Below are 22,824 nucleotides of genomic sequence, written 5' to 3' on the forward strand. Positions count from 1 at the left end.
GATTGGGCTTATTATCCGGGGAGGTCTTATTTTCGGGGAAACAAGAGTTAATAAGCCACCTGCTGAGTTTCGGAAGCATTGCTCAGATTAATAATGGGGTGGAACCCGAGTGAAAGGGAGCCGCCTCGTCATGCAATCAGCGATCACAACTTTCGCAACCCGTGTTGTGAGGCCATTCCCAGTGAGGGGTTAGTATAGCGCCGTGAGAGCCAAGCCCGGCTACACCGAGAGGGAAGAAATGATCTGCCGCTTCAGCTTCTTCTGCAGAAAGCATCCTTCTTAACACGAGGGATCCCAGCACCCGGTTCTGTGTACACACCTGGAAAGGCCTTGCTAGGCCCTCTGTGGTCTGGGGGTTTCTTTCTATTGGGCTCAGCCCCTTTCACTGAGGCCTTAGAGGGTCTGATTGAACATAAAAGGAGGTAATAAGTCACCTGCATCCAAGGTAAAACAAAAAAAAAAAGGTTATTTCCCCAAAGACCCGTGCGCGAGAGGCTCGGCCTTACCCTTGTCTGGAGAGCAGCCGCTGGATAGGAGCGTTTTGACCTTGGTTGGGCTGAAGAACTCTGCGGGAGAAATCACATTTTGATTTTGTAAATAACAGAATAAGTAAGTAAAATCTTTATTACGGTCAAAGACCAGCAATACACATTAAGTTTTTACACTATGTTAAAAAAATACTAACATTAAAATATAATTAAAAAGACATTAAAAGTGGATAATAACATAATGGTCCAAAGATTGTTAGAGGTATGCCCAGATAATTGGTACAAGATGGTACTATACTTCTGTAGCCAATTTTTTTCTTATGGACATTGCAGCAGCACAGAACTTTGCCACTGCATACGTGGTAACCAGGTTAGTGTCCTGGAGGAGAAAGCCTAAATAAAAATAGTCTGCCCTCCCTGGCAATCTCTCTAATAAGGGGAGAATATGTGCAGACCTACAAGCTCTGTATAGCTCGCAGTGTAATAGAACATGTGAATTATCTTCCACTTCTCCTTTACCACATATACAAACCCGTTCTGCTATAGGTGTTCTCTTATACCTGCCCTGGAGGAGTGCTGAAGGAAGGAGGTTAAATCTGGCTCTGAAGAAAGCTATTCTTTGTTTTGGGGAGATCAGGTCATTTAGATATCTTGCCGATTCCCACACACCCTGTTTGATTCTGTCCCTACTGTGGAGAGGCAACCTATTTAGTTCTTCTTGGAACTCCATGTCCCTCATTCTATTAATTACTACTTGCTTTGCTTGCTCAAAGCCTAGGGACATTTGTAATAACAGAAGCGGCTTTCTGGGAGATCAGCAGTAGAACGAGAACAGCGGTGGCTCCGGTACGGGAACGGGCCCGGCGTTATCCACATCATATCTGCCTGTGATACCTCCGCAAGCCTCTGCAACGCTCCAGCTTCATGGCCTCTCCTCTTCCTGGCTTGGTTTGGAACCGTGACAGATAGCCAGCATTCCTGGCTTTATGATGGCTGGTTGCACAACCAGCTTAGTTTGGACGGGATTTGGATGATGAGGGTTGGTATCACCACAATGCGATTTAAAATGTTAACAAACCTGTTTTCGAAGCTCTTCGGCTTCCCAATTGATTTTTTATTTGAGACTCCCATTTCAGCAGCCCTGTTGTGGGGGGGAAAGGAAGTATATCAAAATACGGTTTGTGAGAAGAAGAATTGTCTCCTTGTTTGTAAACTGTTACAAGCATATTGTTCTAGCTGCCTTTTTTCTATCCCCTTGTTATGTAGAAAGCTGCAAAGAGAGGGGGTGAGTTGCCAAACCATGGCAAGCAGGATATAACAAAGAGCAACCAAGATGATTAGGGGACTGGAGGCTAAAACATATGAAGAACAGTTGCAGGAACTGGCATATCTAGTTTAATGAAAACGAGGACTAGGGGAGACATGATAGCAGTCTTCCAATATCTCAGGGGTTGCCACAAAGAAGAGGGAGTCAAACTATTCTCCAAGGCACCTGAAGGCAGGACAAGAAGCAATGGGTGGAAACTAATTGAGGAGAGAAGCAACTTAGAACTAAGGAGAAATTTCCTGACAGTGAGAACAATTAATCAGTGGGACAGAAGTTGCCTCCAGAAGTTGTGAATGCTCCAACACTGGAAGTCTTTAAGAAGATGTTGGATAGCCATTTGTCTGAAACGGTTTACGGCTTCCTGCCTAGGCAGGGGGTTGGACTAGAAGACCTCCAAGGTTCCTTCCAATTCTGCTATTGTATTGTATTGTATTCTAAATACTGCTTTGCCAAAGACAAGATTCTGAGACTTTTCAAAACATGGCTAGCTGGGGAATTCTGGGAATTGAAGTCCACAGATCTAAAAATTGTTGTGGTTGAACACCCTTGACTTAAAACAAAGATTCCCACTTTTTGACACCAATTGACAAACTTTAAAACAGGGGTGTCAAACTCAAGGCCCGGGGGCCAGATATGGCCCAAAGGGTGGTTAGATCTGGCCCGCGGGACCGCCCTGGAAACAGCAAAGAATCGGCCGGCGGGCAGCCCTCCCAAGCTCGGTTTTCGCTGGCAGAGGGTGGCAGGAAGCCGTTGCAGTCAAAAACGGAGCTCGGGAGCCCCGTTTTCACTGGCAAAGGATTCAGGCTGTTACAGGTGCTCCCGCTTAGTGGGATTGAGCTGGCCACGCCCACCCTGGCCCCCAAAGGTCGAACACAACCCTGATGCGGCGCTCAATGAAATCAAGTTTGACACCCCTGCCCTTAAAATATAAAAGCACTTTGCCAACCCATTTACAGTATCTCTGTGTGCTGCTTGCACGGATGCGTTACCGTTTCCACCACGTACTTTGTAGACTTCTTTCTATCCAGAGACTTCTGCGTCGCCGTAGAAAGCGTTACTCTGGGGGCCTTGGCTTTATCCTAGACAACCAACAATTAGAGACGTTAGCTTTGTTACAAGACAATCTGTAGGATATGACGTTTCACAAAAATAAACTTTCTGCCCCAACACTGGAAGTCTTTAAGAAGATGCTGGATAGCCGTTTGTCTGAAAAGGTATAGGGTTTCCTGCCTAGGCAGGGGATTGGACTAGAAGACCTCCAAGGTCCCTTCCAACTCTGCTATTGTATTGTATTGTATTGATTAGGGGACTGGAGGCTAAAACATACAACAAATGGTTGCTGGAAGTGGGTATATATATAGTTTAATGAAAAGAAGGACTAGGGGAGACATGATAGCAGTCTTCCAATATCTCAGGGGCTGCCCCAAAGAAGAGGGAGTCAAGCTATTCTCCAAGGCATCTGAGGGCAGGACAAGAAGCAATGGGTGGAAACTAATCAAGGAGAGAAGCAACTTAGAGTTAAGGAGAAATTTCCTGACAGTTAGAACAATTAATCAGTGGAACAGAAGTTGCCTCCAGATATTGTGAATGCTCCAACACTGGAAGTCTTTAAGAAGATGTTGGATAGCCGTTTGTCTGATATGGTATAGGGCAGTGTTTCCCAACCTTGGCAACTTGAAGATGTCTGGACTTCAACTCCCAGAATTCCCCAGCCAGCGAATGCTGGCTGGGGAATTCTGGGAGTTGAAGTCCGGACATCTTCAAGTTGCCAAGGTTGGGAAACACTGGTATAGGGTTTCCTGCCTAGGCAGGGGGTTGGACTAGAAGACCTCCAAGGTCCCTTCCAACTCTGCTATTGTATTGTATAAAACCTCATCCAATTTACAGTTAGAACAAGTTGTAAACCTGCCTGTTGGTGACAAACTGTATTTAAAACCAGTGTTAAGGCTTTTCAAAGTCACAAAGAAAACACAAAAAAACCCCAGATATTACTGCATATAATGAGCACAGTACAGGTAGTCCTCGACTTTATAACAGTTCATTTAGTGACCATTTGAAGTTACTGAAAAAAGTGACTGATGATCGCTTTTCACAGTTACAACCTATGCAGCATCCCCATGGTCACGTGGTCAAAATTCAGAGGCTTGGCAACTGGTTCATACTTATGACTGTTGGGGCGTTCCAGGGTCATGTGATTACTGCTGACAAACAAGCCAGATTTCGCTTAACAACCGGGTTACTAACTTGACAACTGCAGTGATTTACTTAACAACCACCAGGAAGGTTGTAAAAGGAGGCACAAGCCGCTTGACAAACGTCTCCCTTAGCAACAGAAATGTTGGGCTCAGTTGTGGTTGTTAAGTCGAGGACCGTGTGTAAGTGACGGACGCACCAGCTGCCGAAGCATTTTCTCCTTGAGGATTTCTCGGTCTTGACGCAGGATGCTCATCCTTTCCGACGCTTCCATTTTGAAGAAAATATCATGAATGTCATACAAGGCAGCCTGCAGCTAAAAAACAATAGCAATAGCCATAGCAGTTAGACTTATATACTGCTTCATAGGGCTTTCAGCCCTCTCTAAGCGGTTTACAGAGTCAGCATATTGCCCCCAACAATCTGGGTCCTCATTTTACCCACCTCGGAAGGATGGAAGGCTGAGTCAACCTTGAGCCGGTGAGATTAGAACCGCTGAACTGCAGATAACAGTCAGCTGAAGTGGCCTGCAGTACTGCACCCTAACCACTGCGCCACCTCGGCTCTCAACAAAGAAGCACCAGGGATGCTTTGCCAGTTGACAGCCGGTTTTTGTCCTCATGAGCCAATCTCATGTAGATCTCAAAGTGTGCCCCTTACCTGAGCGACCACTCTCTCTTGGAGATTGGCGTCTTGAGTGGGGAGGTTTCCTCTCTTCGACAGAGCTTCGGATTGGAAGTTTTTGATGAACTCCATTGTATCCTACAAAAGGAACGCACATAGGCTATGAAATTGAAATGGGCAAATGGTGGGATCTATGGAGTAAGATTAAACTTACAACATCTACTGCATTCAAAGAAAACATATACAAGATGGTTTATAGGTGGCACTTCCCCCCAACGAGGTTAGCCAAGATGTTCCCTGGGTTATCTCCATTGTGTTGGAAATGTGGAAGAAAGGATGGCACATTCTACCATATTTGGTGGTCCTGTACTGAGGCCACGAAATATTGGAAAAGGATTTAAAAATGGTTAAAAGAGGTTACCGGGGCAAGCATGGAATGGAGACCCAAGAACCTTCTACTAAACCGTCGGAAGATGCTATAATTAAAAAGATCTATGAATGTGCAGAAATGGACAGAATGACAGGTTGGCTGAGGGACAAAGGAGAAACAGAACGTTATCTTAGCTGGAACCTATGGTATATGTGGGCGACAAGGAGAACAGCAGGGACTTAAAATGGGGAAAGTTAACATGGGTACTGTAATAGATCCCTGAACTTTGCAATGAGAAGATGTGGCTTAGAGACCTAACAATGAGGAAGGAAAGAAAAAGCTGGGCTGTGAATGATTGTCACCGCGGGGGGGGGGGGGGGGGTGTTGTATGTTTAAAACGGTATTTGTATCTGTATGTTTTACGCTTTAAAAAAAATGTATAACTAATGAATGCCGATACAAAAGGCTGTATATTTACTTTATATGGTTATGTATGATTTGTCTTTCTTATGTTGTTGTATTTTTCTTTCTGTTTTTTAAAGGTAATAATGTTTAATAAAAAATATATTAAAAAAAAAAGGAACGCACATATGCACCGTTTTGTGGCACAATTCTTCTCACAAGGAATCCCAACGCCAAGCCACTGAGGCAGCGGTTGCTTCAAAGAAAAGAGGGAAGTTCCTCCCCAAGAGAATATCTGCCAAATAATTCGTTTTGCGGGGGGGGGGGGGAGAAATTGATTAGGGACAGGAAGGCACAGAAGAGGCTGTTAAGTAGGCCTCAAACCCTTTGGTTTCAATCCCCGTTGATCTCCTCCTGTCATCAATCGGACAGTCACTTGGAAGCAGAACTGGAAAAGATGAAAAATTAATGTTTGTCGATTCCAGTTTCTGTGGTCATGGGGGCCACTGGGAGTCCTTGACTACATTCGGGACTGGAATTTTGTTCCTAAGTAGTGATAGTTATACGTTGAGATACCCACCGGACTGGAATCCAATTTTATAACTCTCTTGATGATGGTTGTTAAGCAAAGTGGGGGGAATCCCAGCTAATTCTCTCAAAGGGTGTATTTTTGCAAGAAACTGGCAAAAGAGATTGCAAATCTCAAGTCACATGACTTTGGGATGCTGCAATCAGTGGGAAATGTGATTGCCAAGCCTCCAAAATGCGGTCATATGAGAGGGACAGTCAGAAATGCTTTAGGGGCCATAAAAACACCCTTTCCAAGGCTGTCGTAACTCCAAACCTTTGTTAAATGACCTGTCATAAGTCAAGGGCTATCTGTAGTGAAGGTTTGTGTGTGTACGTCTGTGTGTGTGTGTACGTACACAACACACACACATATATAAAAATAAATATCTCTTCCCATTTAGGACTATAATCATGTTGCTTGTATCATTACAATTTATATTGTTTTATTTGTTTCCTGGTGTGATTTGATTTCTTATTAGTGGCCCATGAACAGGGGTGGGTTCCTGCCACTTCTAAATCTACAGTGCCATTTAGAACCGGTTCCAGCTCTCTCCCCCCGCCCGTCCACACATCATCAAGATGAAGAGCGAGAAGAGGAATTCTGGGAGTTGAAGTCCACAAGTCTTAAAGCTGTCAGGTTTGAACACCCCTGGGTTTTTTTTTTCTAAAGGGTTAGGGGTTCAAGGGTCTTGCAACTTGACAGCTTTAAGACTTGCACACTTCAATGCCAGAGTTCCTGAGCCAACATGACTGGAGGAGGAATTCTGGGAGTTGAAGTCCACAAGTCTTAAAGCTGTCAGGTTTGAACACCCCTGGGTTTTTTTTTTCTAAAGGGTTAGGGGTTCAAGGGTCTTGCAACTTGACAGCTTTAAGACTTGCACACTTCAATGCCAGAGTTCCTGAGCCAACATGACTGGAGGAGGAATTCTGGGAGTTGAAGTCCACAAGTCTTAAAGCTGTCAAGTTTGAACACCCCTGGGGTTTTTTTTTCTAAAGGGTTAGGGGTATAAGAGTCTTGCACACTTCAGTGTCAGAGTTCCTGAGCCAACATGACTGGAGGAGGAATTCTGGGACATTTTGGTTGCTAAGCAAGAGCGTTGTTAAGTGAGTTTCACCACATTTTACAAGTTGGCCACGGCCACCCAGTCACATGGCTGGCAAGCCACTCCCACCCGGTTACATGGCATGAGCCACTCCCACCCAGTCACATGGCCGGCAAGCCACCCCCACAAAGCAGCCCACACCTACAGAAGATGTTCTAAAAAAATTTGAAACCCTCCACTGCTTATGACTATCACTAAGTGTTGTATCTTATGATTCTTGATGAATGTATTCTATTTTATTTTTCTTTAGGTATACTGAGAGAATGTGCACCAAAGACAAAGTCCTTGTGTGTCCAATCACATTTGGCCAATATACAGTAGATTTATTCTAATTCTAATTCTTATTCTAGTCCTATTCTATTCTATTTTTTCTTCTCTATTCTATTCTGTTCTGTTCTAATTCTAAATCTAATTCTAGTCTAGTCTAATTCTATTCTATTCTAAATACAATATATACAAATACAATACAATACAATACAATAGCAGAGTTGGAAGGGACCTTGGAGGTCTTCTAGTCCAACCCCCTGCCTATGCAGGAAACCCTATACCATTTCAGACAAATGGCTATCCAACATCTTCTTAAAGACTTCCAGCGTTGGGGCATTCACAACTTCTGGAGGCAACTTCTGTTCCACTGATTAATTGTTCTTAACTGTCAGGAAATTTCTCCTTAGTTCTACGTTGCTTCTCTCCTTGATTAGTTTCCACCCATTGCTTCTTGTTCTACCCTCAGGTGCTTTGGAGAATAGTTTGACTCCCTCTTCTTTGGGGCAACCCCTGTTCCCCTGTGGCAACCCCTGTTCTATTCTATTCTATTCTAATTCTATTCTAAAAAAAGACCTTCACTGAAGAAAGACCTTGACTTATGACAGGTCATTTAATAAAGGCTTGGAGTTACGACAGCCTTGGAAAGGGTAAATATATATGTATATAAACACAACTTCCTTCAACAGCACAGGAGAGATAGAAAATTGAAAGTGGAGACAACATTTGGCACAGCAGATAGAAGGAACAGACAGCAGCCTCAGGTCTCTGCAGGTAATTCAAGTTTCTAAAGGTGTTGCAGACAAAGGAAGAGAGAGGAAAAAGCATGCTGCACTTTAATCAGGTATACATGCACGTTCTCAGCCTGACAGCCTCTGCAGAGGGCTTCTTACGTGGACCGTTTGCCTGAGATGCTTTAGCTTCTCTGTCTGCAAGAGTCTCCTGGTTAAAAATCCCTTGGCGAGAGCAGAGATCTTGTTGAATCTCCTTTTCATGGCAGGGCTGTACACCTTCAAGAGGAAAGGTAAAAAATCAGGTAATCCCAAGAGTATTTCCCCCATTAGTTTATATTGCACAAAGCTAAACAAAGCAGAGTTAATGCACTCTGGGGTCTCAGTTATCCGTCGTCTGCTTTGGGGTTTTTCTTTACATGGATTTCCTGAAAATGGGATACCGAATTCCCACGCTTGTATTAGCATTAATATTAGATCAATGAGAGCCGCGGTGTCGCAGTGGTTAGAGTGTAGTACTGCAGGCTACTTCAATCCTACCCAGCTCAAAGTTGACTCAGCCTTCCATCTTTCCGAGGTGGGTAAAATGAGGACCCAGATTGTTGGAGGCAAATAGGCTAACTTTGTAAAACCGCTTAGAGAGGGCTGCAAAACAATGTAAAGTGCTATATAAGTCTAAGGGCTATTGCCCTTCCTTCCTTCCTTCCTTCCTTCCTTCCTTCCTTCCTTCCTTCCTTCCTTCCTTCCATCCATCCATGATGCACAGTGGTTAGAATGCAGAATTGCAGGCTAACTCTGCCAACTGCCAGCAGTTCAATCCTACCCGGCTCAAAGTTGACTCAGCCTTCCATCCTTCCGAGGTAGGTAAAATGAGGACCCAGATTGTTGGAGGCAAATAGCCTAACTTTGTAAAACCACTTAGAGAGGGCTGTAAAAACAATGTGAAGCGGTATATAAGTCTAAGTGCTATTGGTATTAGGAGCCCTGGTGGTGCAGTGGTTAGAATGCAGTCTTGTAGGCTAATTCTGCCAACTTCCAGCAGTTCGATCCTGACTGGCTCAAGGTTGACTCAGCCTTCCATCCTTCCAAGGTCAGTAAAATGAGGACCCGGATTGTTGGGAGCAAATAGGCTGACTCTGTAAACCACTTAGAGAGGGCTGCAAAGTACTATGAAGCGGTATATAAGTCGAAGTGTCATTGCTATTAATAAAAAGTATAAATAAAAAATGGGATACCACACTTAATACAAGAGCAATGACTAAATAGTGACTTTTGCCAATAAAACGATAAGGATAATTCTTCTAGGATTTATCTGCCAACATTGGTCTTTAAATCCTACCTGTGACCACCTCATTTTACTCCGGCTAATAGACCTGGATGCCGAAACCGGTTTCCCGCTTGCTGGCTGCTCCCAGAGGTAGAATGGAGATTCGGCGTTCACAAAACCTACGTTTAAAAGGTTTTAACAGTGGAAGTCACAATTAAGCCAACAAATATCAAAATTAAAAAAAAAACCTGGGTTGGTTATATGCTACAGGTAGTCCTCAACTTACGACCACTACATGGGGCTGCCCTTGAAGAGCACCCGGAAGCTTCAACTGGTCCAGAATGCGGCTGCGCGGGTTATCATGGGGGCACCTAGGTGCTCCCATGTTACACCCCTTTTAGGCGGCCTGCACTGGTTGCCGGTTGTCTTCCGGGTGCGATTCAAGGTACTAATTATGATCTTTAAAGCGCTCCATGGCTTAGGCCCAGGATACCCGCGAGACCACCTACTGCCACCGGTAGCCTCCCACCGTCCAGTGCGATCCCACAGAGTTGGCCTCCTCAGGGTGCCGTCGGCCAGACAATGTCGACTGGTGACCCCCAGGGGGAGAGCCTTCTCTCTGGGAGCGCCTTCCCTCTGGAGTGAGCTGCCCCCGGAGCTTCGTATAATCCCCGACCTCCGGTCCTTCCGACGCTCCCTAAAAAGTTGGCTTTTCCAGCAAGCCGGCCTGGCCTGAACAAAGCAAAATAAATTATTGATCACTGTTCATTTTAATTCAATTTTTTTTTTAAAAAAATGTCATTGTCAATTTTAATTGGGTTTGGGATATCCTATTTAATTTTTTTTTAACTTTTGTATTATGTGTTTCTTTTAATGTTGTACGCCGCCCTGAGTCCTTGGGAGAAGGGCGGCATATAAATCTAATAAACCTAAACCGAGCCCAAAATTTATGTTAAGTGAGAATTTGTTAAGTGAGGTTTGCCCCAGTTTACGACATTTCTTGCCATGGTTAGGTGAATCACTGCAGTTGATAAGTTAGTAGCCTGGCTGTTAAGTGAAATCTGGCTTGCCCCTGGACTCTGTTTATCAGGAGGATGCAAAAAGTAACCACACGACCCCAGGACGCCGCAACGGTCGTAAGTATGAACCAGTTGCCAAGGCTCTGAATTCTGATCGTGTGACCATGGGGATGCTGCCAAGGTTGTAACTGTGAAAAGCGACAAATCCCTTTTTTTCCGTGCTGTTCTAACTTTCAACAGTCACTAAATGAACTATTGAGTCGCGATTCCTGTCTTCCTCATTCATGCCAGCTAAAATATTTCATGATCATTACTTCAGCTGCCTGGATCATGGAAAGACAGGCTATCCTCAGCTTACAACCGTAACTGAGCTCACAGTTACAACCACAGGTCGCGACCGTTGTTAAACAGGTCACTGCATGGTCATGCCTGATGTTATGACCTTTCGACAGCAGTTGTTAAGTGAATGCGGCAGTCCTAAAGTGAAAGGCACCGTCATTAAGGGTACCCTGTGGTCGTTAAGCAAATGAGTCGCGAACGGAGGACTACCTATAGAAGTGATGGCGAGCCTTTTCGGCGCTCGTTGGAGCCGCAACCCGGAAGAGGAGCCGCCCAGGGGGCACGTGCATGCCATGAAATGAACTTCCGGTTTCCGGCGGGTGCATGCTCAACGGCCAGGTCTTCCGGTTTCTGGCACGCACGTACGTGCGATGATCAGCTGGCCAGTGCGCATGCGGGAAATTGGAAGACCAGCTCTTCCGGTTTCCGGCACTACAGCACGCGAGAAGGCCAGCTGATCGTCCCATGCGTATGCGCACCAGAAACCCAGAAGAGGAATGCCATAGGTTCACCATCGTGAACCTATAGCCTTAAGAATCAGTTCTGTCCTTCAGGAATTACACAGGAAGGAAACGGAGAGTTTCTGTGGCTTTCAATGTTTAACTTGAGATAGTCAACTGTTGTGGCCCAGCAGGAGCCGTTGGAGCTGCCACCAGACTCCGACAGCGAGGGGCCCGATGAGTCGGCTCTGGAGGATGTGGAGGACCCTGGACAGGGTTCCGACTCCAAGCAGGGCGCAGAGAGGCTGGTTGGCCACCAGGAGGCACCTGAGCCTTGGACCAGTGGGGAGGAGACAAGGGAGAGTGAGCCGGATGCCAGTAGTGAGTTGTTCCTGGATGCACGCAATCGAAGATCTACTAGGCGTCAGGAACAGTTGCGCAGTTACAGGAGGTAATTGCACTCAGCTGGTGGTCATTAGGCTCCTCTCCAGACTATAAAAAGACTCCTTGTGCACACGCTCCTCTTTGCAGAAGTCAACGCAGGATCGAATGTCGGAGGACATTACTTTGAGCTTGGCAGGCTGGATTGCTGCCGAGCCTTATCTGTTTATTGCTGCCCAAGCTTGTCTGCGCCGGTTTGCTGCCAAGGACCTGTCTGTCTGTTAATTAAATGCCGTAACTTATCTCTGGCTCGGAGTGTGTGTTGGTGTGGGATGAGGGGGGTCGGAACAGTCAACCCAGGTAAAACGACATGAAATGTCCATCAAATACGAAGGAAATGTCCGTCTTGGTTTATCCACCCCACCCCGGGCTACGCATTCAAATCAATATGCATGGTTCCTGCCTTTACCCTCATTCTCCAAGTGGGGGCCATGGGCAGCCTCCACTCGATTCAGCACAGACTCCAGCAGGTTAGCATCCGTGATTTTCCTCCACTCCAGAGCGACGCCGCTGCGGATTTTCATCGGAGGGATCCCACTTTCAGTGGCGTTTTTTTCCTCTTTTAATCTCCGCGCCTGCTCTTCAATCTCCTGGGCCGTTTAAGAAAACAAGAGGTGGGAGGTCACAACCAGCAAATGTCGGAGGGCAACATTTTTTGCTAATGAAATTATGTCTTTTTTGAAAGCCTAAAGCAGTGATGGTGAAACTTTTCAGCACCGAGTGCCCAGAGCGGAATGCACGTGTTTTTTGGCCTTTGGGGGGAAGGGGTTTCAGTCTGGTTTTGGCCCATTTCCAGGCCATTTTGGGGCCGTTTCCCAAGCCATTTTTGGCTCAGAAATGGCCAAAAAATGGCCCCAAAAACACCCTGAAAATGGTCCAGAAAACAGTCGTTTCAGGCTGTTTTCTGGCATTCCAGCGCCTGCGAAGACCAGCTGGCCGGCACACATTTGTGTGCCCAAAACCAGAAGAGTAGGTGGCAATGATGTGCGTGCCCACAGAAAGGGCTCAGGTTTGCCGTCACGGGTCTAAAGGATAGGGAAGCAGAGGCTGAACTGACTCCAGATTTTTTTTTTCATTCTCCCAATCTGGTCATTTGATTTTTAAGGATGTCTCCCTAAGATAAAATTTCATTTGAATCTTAGCCAATCAAACCCACCCTAGATTAAAACCGTCTGGCCTGGATATTTTATTAGGGGTTCTTTTCGCAACTGAGATACTGCCCTCTGGTCAAACCAGTTTTGTGCATTCCAGAATGAGTGGGAATGACCCCTCCCGATGTTCCTCCGCTGGGAATTCTGGGAAATTTGCCCTGTGACTGATCCAAGAGAGGTTGGGGAAGACTCATGATGAGATTCTTATCCCGGCTTTTCAATCCCAACCCTTTGTTCACTATCAACATCTCTGCGCATCCGGGTTTCTGGCAAAGTGGAAAAGGTCAAAGGTCTCTTCCTCCAGGATTTTTTAGAGCCAAGGTGGCGCAGTGGTTAAATGCAGCACTGCAGGCTACTGCTAGATCAGCAGTTCAGCGGTTCAAATCTCACCGGCTCAGGGTTGACTCAGCCTTCCATCCTTCCGAGGTGGGTAAAATGAGGACCCAGATTGTTGGGGGCAATATGCTGACTCTCTGTAAACCGCTTAGAGAGGGCTGAAAGCCCTATGAAGCGGTATATAAGTCTACTGCTATTTTTTTTTGATTATTTTTTTTTTTGAGTCTTCTCACCTTCTGGAGCCTCTCCTGTTCCCGTTCCTGCTCTGCTATCAACAACGACAACTGCTGGGCATGTTGCTCTTCCAGCTTCTGCCTCAGCTCTGCAAGCGCCTGCATCTTCTGCCTTAAGGCATCCTCTTCTGAAAAGCACCCACACGAGATATAATCAGTTCTTGTGAAATCCGTACACAGCACGTACAGGGAAGTTGTTCTTTTGATCAACTGAAGATTACCAGAAGTACAAGTTGCTAGGATATAAATAAACTAATTTAGACCTGTGAATGATAATCTAAGTTAGCAATTTCGTGACCCGTCAAAACCGCGGTCCACAAAAGCGCGCTGGTGTGCAGCGCATTTGACGTCATCACAGTGCGACGAAAAAAATTAAAAATTGAAATAAAAATAAAATTAAAGCAAGCCGATTCACATAAAGGTAAGGTTTAGGTTAAGGGTTAGGGTTAGGGTTAGGTTTAGGTTAAGGGTTAGGGTTAGGTTTAGAGCGTTAGGGTTACGTTTAGCGTTAGGTTAAGGGTTAGCGTTAGGTTTAGCGTTAGGTTAAGGGTTAGGTTTAGGGTTAGGTTTGGGGGGGTTAGGGTAAGGTTTTCGCTTTATTTTTACATTTATCGATCACAGCGCGATGTTTTCGTCGCGCTGTGATGACGTCACGTACGCGCTTTCGTCGAGCGCAATTTTGTCGTCCGCGGTTTTGTGGTGGAACCAGCAAGTTAGCATTAAAGTAGCATTTTTTTTTTATTTTGGCAAAGGAAAAGAAGAACCATACTACCACCTCTTACAGTACTAGACAACACAGTATCGACAGTTGAGACCTTCTCATTTCTAGGTTCTATCATACCTCAAGACCTAAAATGGACACCTAACATCAAAAACAACAAAGAATGTTCTTTCTGCGCCAACTCAGGAAGCTCAAACTGCCCAAAGAGCTGCTGATTCTGTTCTACAGAGGAATGATTGAGTCTGTCATCTCCACCTCTATAACTGTCTGGTTTGGTTCTGCAACCCAACAAGACAGACATGGACTTCAACGGAGAATTAGAACTGCAGAAAAAATCAATGGCTACCAACCTGCCTTCCGTTGAGGACCTGGACACTGCAGGAGTCAAAAAGAGAGCCATGAAAATATCTACAGACCCCTCACATCCTGGACATAAATTGTTTCAACTCCTATCCTCAAAATGACGCTATAGGGCAGTGTTTCTCAACCTTGGCAACTTGAAGATGTCCGGACTTCAACTCCCAGAATTCCCCAGCCAGCATTTGCTGGCTGGGGAATTCTGGGAGTTGAAGTCCGGACATCTTCAAGTTGCCAAGGTTGAGAAACACTGCTATAGGGCATTGCACATCAGAACAATTAGACACAAGGACAGTTTTCCCTCCCGAATGCCATCACTCTGCTGAACAAATAATTCCCTCAACACTGTCAAACTATTCACTAAGGCTGCATTACTATTACTATTAGTCTTCTCATCGTTCCTATTACCCATTTCGTCCCATTTATGACTGCAGGACTGTAACCTTGTTGCTTGTATCCTTACGATTTATATTGTTTCCTAGTATGATTTTATTGCTTATTTGTACCCTATGACTATCATTAAGCGTTGCACCTTATGATTCTTGACGAATGCATCTTGTCTTTTTATGTACCCTGAGACCATCTGCACCAAAGACAAATTCCGTGTGTGTCCAATCACACTTGGCCAATAAAGAATTCTATTCTATTCTATTCTATTCTATTCTATTCTATTCTATTCAAAGAGAGCCGGTTTGGTCTAGTGGTTAAGGTACCAGACCGGAAAACAGGAGACTGTGAATTTTAGTCCCGCCTTAGGCATGAAAACCGGCTAGGGGACTTTGGGCCAATCGCTAGGATACGGTGAGTTCTACTCCCGCCTTAGCCATGAAAGCTGGCTGGGTGACTTTGGGCCAATCACCAGGAGATGGTGAGTTCTACTCCCGCCTTAGCCATGAAATCTGGCTGGATTCTCTAATCTCACTTTTCACAACATCAGGTGGTGGCTACCTATCTATGCAGGTTGCCCAGTGCCCAAAGTTTGACCATGTGAATGATCACAGGAATACTTGCAACGGTGGCAAGTATGCATAAGGTAACACTGTTTCCAGGGGCACTGTTACTTTGTACAGTTGCTAAACAAATCGCTGTTAAGTCAAGGGCCAGCTGTACAGTGTCTGTTTCCTTACCTCTGAGGCATTGTGGCGGTGTTTCGTTCTTGGCCTCGAGCCCAGCTCTGCCAGGGTACCTCTGATCGTGCGGCCGTCGCCTCTCTGGCGGGTCGGCTTCCGCAGACGCAACCCACAGCGTGTTCTCCTTCTGCACGGCATCCACCTCCAGCTCAAGCCTACGTTTCACCTTTTCCAACCCGTTTTCTAACAGCTGCCGCTCGTTTCCAAAGCTCACTTCCGGGGTATCCAGAGGCGGCTTGCTCTGCATCATCTGCATCATCAGCAAGGGCGACGGGTGCTGGACATCGTAGGATTTGTTGAGTTCCGTGACCACGCTGCCCTTGACTTTGTCTGGCGGGCTGTCGGTCTTCGCTTGGTTCTGGGTCAACAAGGCACCACTCCCATTCTGCAGCTCCGTGGGGCTGAGATTTGCAAGGGAACTGCTCCATGCCGCTCCGTTTTCTAACATCGACTCTCCTTCTACAGTGGGAGGAGCCAGGAAGCTCCCGCCTTCTTGCTGATGGGCCGGAAGCGGACACGCCTCGTTGGGTTTGCCCACGACGAGTTCATTGAAGATATTGGAAGAGCTCTTGTCAAACGCCTGAGCTTTGTGGGGACACGCGGGGGCAAGATCGGCGGCGAGGTTTGGCACAGGATTGGAGGCCGCGGGTCTCCCTTCGGCCTCCCAGACGATTGAGTCCGCAGCTCTTATCTTCGCTTTGGGACTCAACTCGTAAGCGTTGACGGGGTTGGTGATGACGATGTGCCCTACGGAAGAGGGCCTGGGGCGTCTCCGGTGCATCCTGGGGCTCAGGCTTGACTCCGGACTGGGAAGTTTCGAGTAAGACCCCGTGAAGCTCCGGAGAATGCTGTCCTTCCCGAAAAGGGAGAGGTTTTTGAATTCTTCATCCGAATCCGAGTCCAACACGGGAGGCGTCCCGCACCTCATCGGGATATCGACTTTAGAAAAACTGGGGGAGGTCATTCCGCCGGCTTGGTTTTTAGAGGTTGAGGAAGGTTGAGGCGCACCGGGCTTGAGAAGGCCGGACTTCTCCGGGGTTGGAACTGGAGTGTTCCTGCCCGTCAATTTCCCTCTCTCTTTCGCCAACTCGTTCGTTTTCACGGTGCTGTTTTCTTTATCCGGGTGGCTTCCACTGCCACTCCTCTTGGAACTGCTTCGCAGGCTGCGACGCGTTTGTTCTCTCTGAATGTACTCCCTGGATTTTTTTAAGAGGTTCTGAAGGCTCATGACGTATGGGTCGGGACTGTCCCCAGCCCCTAGTCCGGAGTCAGTGGACTCTTTCTTGGCCACCTCGTTTGAAGGAGGCGTGCTTGGAAGGCTGGGAAACCGCCCTTCTGAGCCAATTCTCTTTTCTAAAGGACTACCGGACGTTTCCGTGGGATTAGGAGGGATAAATTGTTCCGTTGCTTCCAAAGGGTTCCTGATGGCTGCACCCTGGGTGTCTGTTGGTTTAATGCCTGGGGCCTTTTCAGGTTCTTGGTGCTCATCGAAAGCAGTAGAATTTGGCAAAGCGCTGCATGGTTCTGTCGCAGAGCCGTTCACCGCTTCTGATTCTAAATCCAAATGAATGTTCTCTTTCTCGGACTGGTCTAAATCGCTTTGGACGGACATCTTTTTCATCTGTCAGAGGTTTTTTTTTTAAAAAAAAACAAAGATTTCGTTTAGTTTAATTTAGTTTGCTTTATTGTCATTGCACCTCGTACAACAAAATTAAATGCCATCTTCAGTGTACATCATAATTAAAAAAATAAAAGCACGTCCATTCTATACAATTGAATTGAAAAACCCTGATATTGCATTAATATTTCACTATACTGTAGAATTCAATATGGTTACTGCCCTGGGATAGAAGCTGTTTTTCAGCCTCTTTGTCCTTGTTTTTATTATCCTGTACTGTCTGCCAGAGGGTAATAGTTAAAAAAAAAGAGTGCCCAGGATGAGATGGATCTTTAAGAATGTTTTGAACGTTCTTTTTTTTTAAAATAGTATTTATTGGTTATATATATTTTTAATAAGACATGCAAATACAGCTTTAAACATACAAACCCTCCCCTCCCTTCCCCCTCCCCCCCAGTGACAATCATTCACAGCCCAACATTTTTGTTTTGAACTTTCTTAAGGCAGCAGGAATTATAACGCTAAATTATTTGAATCCCACCACTGGTCTGCCAGATGGTAATAGTTCAAAATAAAGGGGGTGCCCAGGATGAGATGGATCTTTAAGAATGTTTTGAACTTTCTTAAGGCAGCAGGAACTATAAAGCTCTTCCAAAGAGGGGAGAGGGCAACCCACAATCCTCTGGGCAATGACGTCGACCCTCTTGAGCACTGTCCTATCTGCCACTGTGCAATTGGCAAACCACACACAGGTGCAGTAAGCCAAAATACTCTCTCTGGTGGAGTGGTAGAAGGTCACCAGCAGTTTTTCATTCAGTTATTGTTTCCCGAGAAGTCTCAGATAGTATGGGAGCCGAGGTGGCACAGTGGTTAAATGCAGCACTGCAGGCTACTTCAGCTGACTGCAGTTCGGCTGTTCAAATCTCACCAGCTCAAGGTTGACTCAGCCTTCCATCCTTCCAAGGTAGGTGAAATGAGGACCTAGACTGTGGGGGCGATGTGCTGACTCTGTAAACCGCTTAGAGAGGGCTGAAAGCCCTATGAAGCGGTATATAAGTCTAACTGGTATTGCTATTGCTATAATATCATCTCTGCTGGGCCCTTTTGACCAGGCCTGCAATGTGAGTGCCTCAGGTCTGGTCCTCTTTTATGACAACACCCAAAAACCTAAAACTGGCCACTTGCTCCACTCGGTCTCCATTGGTAAGCAAGGTTTGGATGTCTGATCTATTCTAAAGTCCACTATAAGCTCCTTGGTGTTATTAGCGTTAAGGACCAAGTTATGGTCTCCCCACCACGAAAGCAACTGGTTCACCTCATATTGATAAGCAGACTCATCCCCCACCCACCCCGGAGATGAGTCCCACCACTGTTGTATCATCTGCAAATTTAGTAATAGTATTATTAGTGCGAGTGGGAATGCAGTCATGCATACTCACATACATGCAAGTGTATAGAATAAGGGACTTAACAAAAGTAGTGAGTTCAAAAATTAGTAGGTTGTTCTACAAGAAGTCCCCCCAAAAAATTGCGAAAGGCATACTGGATAGGACTCAAGTAATTTGAGATGGTCAAATTGTTTACCCACTCAAGCCTTGTTCCAAAAAACCTTTGGGTTTTTAATTGCCTTTTAAAATTGATTTTATCGTGCAGCACTCAGAATCTTTGCAGAGCTGGGCGGAATAATAGATGTATGTAACGCACAGCAAATAACCTCTAGAACTAAAGAAAAAATCAAAACCAGTTTTGACAAGAGAGATCAAAGCGGGGGGAATCAAAGTGATTACAAACAGGATTTTAACCATTTCTGAAATAGAGATCAACTGATCATTTGGCCGATGTAGCAACCTAACCCTTATCCCAGTTATAATTTTTGTTCACCAGATTTTTATCCCATCTTTATTACTTTATAAGTACCTCAAGGCGGCGAACGTACCCAACACCCCTTCTTCCTTCTATTTCCTTCACTACAACCCTGTGAGGCGGGTTGAGCAGAGAGAGAATGACTGCCCCAAGGTTACTGAGCAAGATTTCATGCCTAAGGCAGAACTAGAACTCACAATCTCTGGGTTTTTAGGCCAGTACCTTCACCACTACACCAGTGGTGGGATTCAAGTAATTTAACAACCGGTCCTCTGCCCTAATGACCAGCTGGGTAGGCGGGGCTTGCTGGTCTTGTGACTGGGTGGGTGTGGCCAACTCAACGCCACTCAGGTCGATGGGCGCTTCGCATCAACTGTTACAATGTCATAAGGGTTAACCGGAGAGGCAGTTTCTGTAAGCAGGGCAATAAAGTTGAGGCTAGAAACAACACCAGAATGTTTCCTTCCTGCCTTCCTTACAGGATTAGCCCTGTAAAGTGGGAAAAAACAAAAGGAGATTTCTTCCAACAACCGGTTCTCCCAACTGCTTAGAAAATTACCAACCGGTTCTCCCGGATAGGTGCGAACTGGCTGAATCCCACCAAACTGACTCTCAATTTGATCTGTCACAATTTTTAAAAGTTGGGGTTTTTTTAAGTACAAAGAGCATCAAGTTAAACAAGCCAACTTCTCTGTAGTTGTGTTGCGGGCAACTCTTAAAAACAAGGCAATTCATTGCCTGCAAGCTACGGCATGGTGAAAAATACACACTGTGTGGAAGAAACGTAAAGTGGTTATTGTTGTATTCTTGGCACACTCTTCTGAATCCCGGGCTGGGTAATGGTTGCCAAGCGTGTACTAGTAAACACAGCACAAAATTGAATAGTGCGTGTTTGGGCTCCTGTTATCACGCCAGCTAAAGCAACAAAGCGGCATTGTTGGTTGAAATACCCTTGCATTGTGCCCATCAAGCACCAGGACAATCTCATTCATCCCTTCCAGTTACCACACCGATCTCCTTAGTTCAAATAGTAACGGTGTCAACACCCACCTTAATGGGCTGTCTCCAGGAAGAAAATACACAGAAATTTATGAGAGGGAGGGACAGGCCCCTGTGCCTATTTACAACTGGTTCATTACAGTATAACCATAATAAAGAGGAAATGTCAACACTTTAAAAACTACCAGATTTGTTTCCGGATCAAAAGTGTCCAAATTCTACATTTAGTAGAAGTAAACTTGGTAAGGCCACACTTGGAATACTGCATTCAGTTTTGGTCACTGTGAGAGGGATCTTGGAGTCCTAGTGGACAACCATTTAAATATGAGCCAGCTGTGGGCAGCAGCTGCCAAAAAAGCCAACACAGTTCTAGGCTGCATCAACAGAGGGATAGAATCAAAATCACGTGAAGTGTTAATACCACTTTATAAGGCACTTGGAATACGGCATCCAGATTTGGTTATCACGATGTAAGAAAGATGTTGAGACTCTAGAAAGAGCGCAGAGAAGAGCAACAAAGATGATATGGGGACTGGAGGCTAAAACATATGAAGAACGGTTGCAGGAACTGGGTATGTCTAGTTTAATGAAAAGAAGGACCAGGGGAGACATGATAGCAGTCTTCCAATATCTCAGGGGTTGCCACAGAGAAGAGGGAGTCAAACTATTCTCCAAGGCACCTGAGGGCAGGACAAGAAGCAATGGGTGGAAACTAATTAAGGAGAGAAGCAACTTAGAACTGAGGAGAAATTTCCTGATAATGAGAACAATTAATTAGTGGAACAACTTGCCTCCAGAAGTTGTGAATGCCCCAACACTGCAAGTCTTTAAGAAGATGCTGGATAGCCATTTGTCTGAAACGGTATATGGTTTTCTGCCTAGGCAGGGGGTTGGACTAGAAGACCTCCAAGGTCCCTTCCAACTCTGCTATTGTATTGTATTATTATTGTAAACTGGGATTACTTAAAAGTTGTGCTCCAATAAATTTGCGAGAGATGTTTAAGTCAGTGTTTTTCAACCTTGGTAACTTGAAGTCCACAGGACTTCAGGTTGTCAAGGTTGAGAAACACTGGTTTAAGTGCTTCCAAATTCTATCACATTAAGATATATGAAAGGATGAATCACAGCCCATACATATATGCGCGCACGACACCCAAACTAGAACTGATGTTACCTAGTTGGGTAATGAAATGTCTACAAGCTCAGAGAGAGCCAAGCGGGAGCAATTGGATCTTTAATGGGGGCAATTTGAACCTTGTTTAAACCAAGTTAATGGCCTTTTACACTTCCTCCGCATGAGTAGAGTTCAGTTTTTGAGTAAAGTAAGAATTATATGTCACAGGGGTGCAGGATCTTCAAGATGCTTAGGTGGGGCATGACCAAAAAAAAAAGTTGGAAACCACTGGTTTAAAAATAATTTCTACCCTTGGGCTGTCAGACTTTTAAACACAACCACAATCACTCCACACACAGACATAGAAATATATGACTAATTTTTCCTTTTCTTTCTTTTTCCTAACTACTTGCATAGGGATTATTCTTTATAATATCTAAGTTGTTTGTATTTGTTGTCATTTGTTGTCACCAGGGAGGCTAAAACCAATTTTGTTGTATACATTGTTAAGAATATAATCTAATGGTTGGGTTGGCAATATATAAATCATGTAACAATGCTATACCTTTTTCTTTAAATCATACTGTAAAATGTGATTGGTTGCTGTTTTCCTCAATCGGCCATAAGAGGGAGCCAGAATGTTAGCTCTCTGTTCGTTAGATGCTGGGCTGATCTGATCTGAGTGCCGTGAGCTATTGTAAGTTTTGCAACCGTTAGCAAACTTTGTGTATCAGACTGATTGTATGATACTAGACTATGTTATTTGGATTATCCCTTAACTGAAAGACATTGATGACTGACTGTCTTATCCGTGTATGACTTGGACTGTTTGATGGACTCTGATACCTCTATTTCCATGAAAGTAAAAGCCTATTTTAATTGCAGTGTCTCTGTATGCTGGTTTGTGTGTTCTCCAACACAACTCTCACAACGCTTCTCTGAACGCACTCGCTCTCCCAACAGGGAGCATCTAACATACATGATGTACAATGACAATAAAGGCTATACTACTATATTATACAACCTTATTTCAATCACAACAGGATTATTGAACACAATTTAATTATGTTATCTAATATAAAAGCAGAGATTATGCTCCTGGAGAGCAAAAGAGCACCTATTCTCTTTCAAATTTGTTGCAGGTACGGAGGCTCCTCCATCATAAAAAGACGTGTTCCAAACTCACCTGTACGTTAGCAACTATTTCCTCAACCCGGGTCAGCAAAAGCCTCTGCTTGGAATTCTGTCGCCAGTGTTCCAGATCCAGAGCCTTCTGTCTGTCTTGCTGAAGTTCTTTCTTCTTCTCCACAGTCAGCTGCAAAAACAAGGGAGACAAATTATTATTGCCATCCATTAGTTGCAGGCTCATATCGACGTTTCATTATCCAACTAGGTAACATCATCAGTGCTAGTTTGAGTGGGGGGTGTATGTGTATATGTATGGGCTGTGATTCATTCTTTATCTTAATGTGATTCTCAAAATAACTGAAGAAACTTCTTGGATGAGGAATGAAATGTTTTCAAAGGGGAAAAAAAATACCAAGAAAGTCCAGTTGGTTTTTCAGGGGGAAAAAAGCACCTTTGGGTCAATCATGAGTTTGTACTTTTATTAAATGTCATTGCTTTAGGGTAAAAAAGGAGGGTTTTTAAAATTGATTTACAGTCAGTGCCTCAAGAAACGTCTGACCAGAAAATCAGGGTGGGGGTGGGGGGATGTGACAAGT

At 45.0% G+C, this 22,824-nt stretch overlaps 1 protein-coding gene across 6 annotated transcripts in view; it reads right to left on the reverse strand.

Moving 5' to 3' along the window:
• The window catches only part of CCP110 (centriolar coiled-coil protein 110), a 29,500-nt gene that overhangs the window by 2,956 nt on the left and 3,720 nt on the right, over window positions 1–22,824 (reverse strand). For 2 of the 6 annotated variants that reach the window (XM_087701743.1, XM_087701741.1), the window contains 12 exons: window positions 22,287–22,415; window positions 15,504–17,127; window positions 13,299–13,534; window positions 11,988–12,168; window positions 9,412–9,518; window positions 8,235–8,351; window positions 4,669–4,770; window positions 4,208–4,324; window positions 2,821–2,894; window positions 1,567–1,629; window positions 507–566; window positions 320–402 (listed from right to left, as the gene is read on the reverse strand). In XM_087701743.1, coding sequence (XP_087557869.1) covers window positions 320–402; window positions 507–566; window positions 1,567–1,629; window positions 2,821–2,894; window positions 4,208–4,324; window positions 4,669–4,770; window positions 8,235–8,351; window positions 9,412–9,518; window positions 11,988–12,168; window positions 13,299–13,534; window positions 15,504–17,127; window positions 22,287–22,415 — 2,893 coding nt within the window. Of the gene's footprint in view, window positions 1–319; window positions 403–506; window positions 567–1,566; window positions 1,630–2,820; window positions 2,895–4,207; window positions 4,325–4,668; window positions 4,771–7,778; window positions 8,129–8,234; window positions 8,352–9,411; window positions 9,519–11,987; window positions 12,169–13,298; window positions 13,535–15,503; window positions 17,128–22,286; window positions 22,416–22,824 lie in introns of those variants that run through there. The other 4 variants (XM_087701744.1, XM_087701746.1, XM_087701742.1 and 1 more) reach the window with 4 other exon arrangements.

The sequence above is a fragment of the Thamnophis sirtalis genome, unplaced genomic scaffold (assembly GCF_051295495.1).
Source record: "Thamnophis sirtalis isolate CommonGarterSnake01/CBP01778 unplaced genomic scaffold, rThaSir2_p1.2 scaffold_14, whole genome shotgun sequence".
NCBI lineage: Eukaryota > Metazoa > Chordata > Lepidosauria > Squamata > Natricidae > Thamnophis > Thamnophis sirtalis.